General features: G+C 40.1%; 1 protein-coding gene across 1 annotated transcript in view; it reads right to left on the bottom strand.

Annotated features, from left to right (window-relative positions):
• LOC104998190 (glycerophosphodiester phosphodiesterase domain-containing protein 4-like) overlaps nt 1-5,913 on the bottom strand; it is a 111,171-nt gene that overhangs the window by 82,011 nt on the left and 23,247 nt on the right. The window contains exons 4-8 of the mRNA XM_010853256.1: nt 4,666-4,764; nt 4,501-4,594; nt 3,592-3,669; nt 1,166-1,311; nt 479-561 (exon numbers count right to left, since the gene is read on the bottom strand). Of these exons, the coding sequence (XP_010851558.1) occupies nt 479-561; nt 1,166-1,311; nt 3,592-3,669; nt 4,501-4,594; nt 4,666-4,764 (500 nt within the window). The remainder of the gene's footprint in view (nt 1-478; nt 562-1,165; nt 1,312-3,591; nt 3,670-4,500; nt 4,595-4,665; nt 4,765-5,913) is intronic.

Below are 5,913 nucleotides of genomic sequence, written 5' to 3'. Positions count from 1 at the left end.
ACCCCCACCCCCGAGAAGGCACTCACCATAAATGGTCCTATACTGTGTTTATTTGTAAACATGCCATGTCTCCTTCACCAGTTGCAAACAGCTCTTAGGCATGACTCTGTCTCACTCATCTGCCTCTCACTAGCACTCAGAAGAAGGATATAGTAGGAATGCAGGCGATGCCTAGGAAATGTTAGTTAGATTGCTAAGGTAGGGCACAGAGGCAAGCTGCAAGCATGTTTGCAGGGAGGACAAATTTGAGCTATGTGTGGAGACTATATAGAGTGTGTGATTTATAAACCTGTGATTGAGAATGTAGAGATGCAGAGATGTGGTTTGTAAAGGAGAAGTGATTCATGTATTGTATTATGTGCAGATGTGCCAGGAGAATAAGGGAGAAACTCCCAGGGCTTGCCCTCTCTATAGCTTGGGCCAGGCTGGAGTCATCCACTGGTCTTTTCTCCTCCCACTCTGGTCCCTTCTTTCCTACCTTATTTGTACATCACTCTCCAGTCCATGGGCCCCATATTCAACAGCTTTCTCAAAGGACATTATGGTATTCTCAGGCCCCAGCTGTGGAAGAAAAGGACATCAGGCCTTTAATCTCACAGTCTTTTCTGCCGACATCCATTTTAGCATAGGAAAAAGTGAAGTGAAGTGAAGTCGCTCAGTCATGTCCAACTCTTTGCGATCCCATAGACTGTAGCCTACCAGGCTCCTCTGTCCATGGAATTCTCCGGGCAAGAATACTGGAATGGGTTGCCATTTCCTTCTCCAGGGGATCTTCCTGACCCAGGGATCAAACCCAGGTCTCCTGCATTGCAGGCAGACGCTTTACCGTCTGAGCTACCAGGGAAATCCCAAGGAAAGGGACACAGTAATGAAAGGACTTTAGGAAGCAGAGTTTGGTTTTCTTGGCTCTATGTTCTAAGAACCTGCCTACATTCTCCTCTCCTGAATCTGGTTTGGGAATTCTGCTCATCTGAGACAATGTCACTGGACATAATAAAGAGAAACGGACTGAGAATTAGGAGAATTAAATCCAACCTCTACAATTTATTACTTATCTTGTCATCTCGAGCCAACTTCTTTATTTCTCCAGGGGTTTCTGAGGATCTGATGTGCCTTTGTCTCATCCACACCCATGCACACCCACATCCATCTAGCTCAGACTTACCATGGGTGCACCTCTATGTCCAAAGAAGTTTGGCTTAGGTGCCAATTTCTCCTTCTCCTGAAGGCAGGGAGAGTAAGTCCCAAATGGCACCACATAGAGACATAAAAGGATAAAAAAAAAGGGCACTCCAACAGCCACTTGTAGAGCTGAAAAAGTTGGAATGAAAAAGTGACGAAAAAGAAAAGAGGAATGGAGAACCATCCCAAGCAAATAAGTATCCCCCCAAAATAGTTATAGTAAATAATGAATCCATGGGTTCATTGACTCTGTGAACTCACAGATTTATTATTTCTCTCAGGTCCGCCACATTTCAATTATTTGAAAGCAAAACCCAAATACAAGCATGATTATTAAGTTAAAATTATTGCAAATGCATCTTGGAGTGTGAAGTCAAGTGGGCTTCAGGAAGCATTACTACCAATAAAGCTAATGAAAGTGAAGGAATTCCAGCTGAGCTAATTAAAATACTAAAAGATGATGGTGTTAAAGTGTTGCACTCAATATATCAGCAAATTTAGAAAACCCAGCAATGGCCACAGGACTAGAAAAGGTAAGTGTTCATCCAAATTCCAAAGAAGGATCATGCTAAAGGATGTTCAAACTACTGGATGCTCACTTTCCATGCTAGTAAGGTTATGCTCAAAATCCTTCAAGCAAGGTTTCAGTAGTACTTGAATCAAGAACTTCCAGATGAACAAGCCGGGTTTTGAAAAAGCAGTGGAACCAGAGAACAAATTGCCAACATCCGTTGGATCATAGAGAAACCAAGGGAATTCCAGAAAAACATCCACTGCTGCCTCATTGACTACAAGAAAGTCTTTGACTATATGGATTGGAACAAACTCTTGAAAATTCTTAAAGAGATAGAAATACCAGACCATCTTACCTATCTCCTAAGAAACCTGTATGCGAGTCAGGAAGCATTAACAGTTAGAATCTTACATTGAACAAGGACTGGTTCCAAATTGGGAAAGGAGTACAACAAAGCTATATACTGTCACCTTGTTTATTTAACTTATATGCAGAGTATATCATGCAAAATGCCAGGCTGGATGAGTTATAAACTGAAATCAAGACTGTTGGGAATAATATTAACAATCTCAAATATTTAGATGATACCACTCTAATAGGAAAAAGTGAAGACAAACTAAACAGCTGCTTGGTGAGGGTGAAAGAGAAGAGTGAAAAAGCTGGCTTAAAACTCAACATTAAAAGAACTAAGATCATGGCATCTGGTCATATCACTTCATGGGGAAAAGTGAAAGTTGTGACAGATTTTCTCTTCTTGGGCTCCAAAATCACTGGGGATGCTGACTGCAACCATGAAATTAAAAGACACTTGCTTCTTGGAAGGAAGGCTATAACAAACCTAGACAGCATATTAAAAAGCAAAGACATTAGTTTGCTGACAAAGGTCTGTATAGTCAAAAATATGGTCTTTCCAATAGTCAAGATGTGAGAATTGGACAATAAAGAAGGCTGAACACTGAAGAATTTGTTTTCGAATTGTGGTGCTGAAGAAGACTCCTGAGAGTACCTTGGACAGTAAGGAGATCAAAACAATCAATACTAAAAGAAATAAACCCTGAATATTGATTGGAAGGACTTATGCTGAAGCTCCAATACTTTGGCCACCTGATGCAAAGAGCCGACTCACTGGAAAAGACCTTGTTAACTGGGAAAGAATGAGAACAGGAGGAGATGGGGGTGACCAAGGATGAGATGGTTGGATGGCATCACCAATTCAATGGACATGAACTTGGGTGAACTCGAGGAGATGGTGATGGACAGGGAGGCCTGGCGTGCTACAGTCCATGAGGTCACAAAAAGTTGGACATGACTTAGCAACTGAACAACAACAAAAACTTACAAATACAAATTAACAAGGGAATAAATTGTACAGGAGGCAGGAAGGAGAGGGAATGTTAAGGAGTAGCTTCTCAGAAAGAGGAGGAGTTTGATTGGTTCTGAGAAAGCTCTCAAGCCCTTAAAGATCAGCCTAAAATGCCCAGGTATTGATGGCAGAGAGGAATAGTGGAAGGGATACTAGTTGAAAGAAATCCAAATACAAAGCAGACTTTACTACTTTCTAATTTTGTGACTCAGACTTATTGTTTAACCTCTCTGGGTATTCATTTTCTTCATTATGAAAAATGGAGCTATTCTACTACTAGTATTATCTCATGCAATTGATATGACACTATTGACTCATCATAGACCCTCAATACATAGTTGTATTTCTCTCTCTCCCCCACTCCTCTCTTAAACACACACACACATACACAAACACACAGACTAATCACAATATCTGTTATCACTGGCAATATCTCAACGTTTACTATTTTATACCTTTGAGGATCTAACCTATTTGTACATTTTAAAATTACCATCCATGTCACTTTCAAATCTAGCTCTCCAGCTCTAACCTCTCAATTTCGTGAGCATACTACAGCATGTATTTCTTCTTCTTTCATTACTTGTAATCTGGTAACGTCTCATTCTAGCTAAAATTCAAGAAATAAAAAAGAAAAGAGTTCATTATTTTCCCCTTTAAGTGCCTGCCCCCAGAAACATTTCCTAAAATTCACCAGCCACATACACATACACACATACATAATGGCAACACTACCAATCCTGTTTTTCTCTTTCCTGCATCCTTGGACACGTCAGGAAGCAAGCACTCCTTGTTTAACCAGTAATAATAAAAAGAGATATAGACAGAAGCAGGTTCTCCTGGTTTCTCAGTAAGGGTGCTGAGAGTTAACTCCATTCTCAAAACAGCTTTGTTACAGCTCTGATTCTTATTTGCTTCCATCATATTAGGACAAAGAATGAAGAGGAAAACAGTGGCAGAGGCAGATTTCTGCTTCTGTAGAAGTCCTCAGACATGACAGAGACTCACCATGGACTGCTTTGAAGGACTAAGATGTGTCCAGGGGATATCTGCACCTGGTTCTTGAGTTGAAAATAGTAATATCTGAATACAAACTAAAAGAACTATGACGTGTACCACCACTGGCCAAATAAAAAACACCCTCTACCCTCCCTAAAACTACTCCAATCTATTCCCTCAAAGTTAATGAGAGAAAATACTAATTTTTCTAAAAGGAGAATGTCTGTTTAGAAGATGGACTGCTTAGCCTGGGAAATGCTATGACAGGATGTTATGACAGAACATGTAGGGTTGTGAGTTTGATCACAAGGAGCATGCTTGAGTAACAAGATAAATGAGGTCCAAAAAGATTTGGTGGTGCTTTGCTTGTTCTGCTGAATAAAGTACAGAAGTTAAAGCCAGAGCTGGAAGAATCAAGGAAGGTTCCACCCACAGGACATACCTTCTCCTTCCAAATGGATCAAGTAGAAGGCCACAGGCCATGAAAGCAAAACCATCACAGATATGCTGCTCAGGTGTACGTAGGGAGCTAAGATCTGTGAGGAAATTGAAAAGTCAGTCTGAATGCATCTGGACAGACAGGGCTACAACTAAGCACGGTGCTTACCTGAAGTGACAGCCCAATGGTGAGCCACCTGTCTTTCCAGTAAGTTAATAAAATCCATAACAAAAGTGAGAAAAACGGAATCATTATCAGAACCAGGATCTGGGGAAACAAAAAGAATGTTCTGACTTCCATGCAGTAGGCTTTGATCATAACTGTCCTTGAGAAACATATTTGTTCTCACAGTTTCAGTGACCTTATTCCTCATCTCCTTAATCTAACCACCCCTCAGACCCCCAGTACTACTTGTATTTAATATTATTGCTGCCAAGTCTAAGTTATGTAGCATGGCTGGAAAAAATTATACAGCTATATGATCTGATGTCTTTACTAATTAATTTTTTCCACCTCAGCTGGGTCTTCAATATTGCTTGGCATATCTCACCAAGTTTCAACAATGGCCATTTTACATATTCAATACCACTTTAAGTGACTCAGTATAATCACAAGTCAACAGTATTTGTAATTGCCTTTTCAACATATGTTTTTCTTTAATAGACTATAAGCTTATGAGGTCAAGGACAATATTTGGGTAAGATCATATTCTCACTGCCTTTAAGAGGCAGTCTTACTGCCTGACATAGTAATCATTCAGCCAATATCTGTTGGACAGGATTTTTTAAATATAAATTTATTTATTTTAATTGGAGGTTAATTACTTTACAATATTGTATTGGTTTTGCCATGCATCAACATGAATCCGCCATGGGTGTACACGTGTTCCCAATCCTAAACACCCCCCCTCTTCCCTCCCCGTACACATCCCTCTGGGTCATCCCAGTGCACCAGCCCCAAGCTTCCTGTATCCTGCATCGAACCTGGACTGGCGATTCATTTCTTATATGATATTATACATGTTTCAATGCCATTCTCCCAAATCATCCCCTCCTCCCTCTCCCACAGAGTCCAAAAGACTGTTCTATACATCTGTGTCTCTTTTGCTGTCTCGCATACAGGGTTATGGTTACCAACTTTCTAAATTCCATATATAAGCATTAGTATACTGTATTGGTGTTTTTCTTTCTGGCTTACTTCACTCTGTATAATAGGCTCCAGTTTCATCCACCTCATTAGAACTGATTCAAATGTATTCTTTTTAATGTCTGCACAACAAAGGAAACTATAAGCAAGGTGAAAAGACAGCCTTCAGAATAGGAGAAAATCATAGCAAATGAAGCAACTGACAAACAACTAATCTCAAAAATATACAAGCAACTCCTACAGCTCAATTCCAGAAAAATAAACAACCAA

This window comes from Bison bison, unplaced genomic scaffold (assembly GCF_000754665.1).
Source record: "Bison bison bison isolate TAMUID 2011002044 unplaced genomic scaffold, Bison_UMD1.0 scf7180017864324, whole genome shotgun sequence".
NCBI lineage: Eukaryota > Metazoa > Chordata > Mammalia > Artiodactyla > Bovidae > Bison > Bison bison.
The sequence above is the reverse complement of the archived record's forward strand: the minus strand, read 5'-3'. Positions and strand labels throughout refer to the sequence as shown.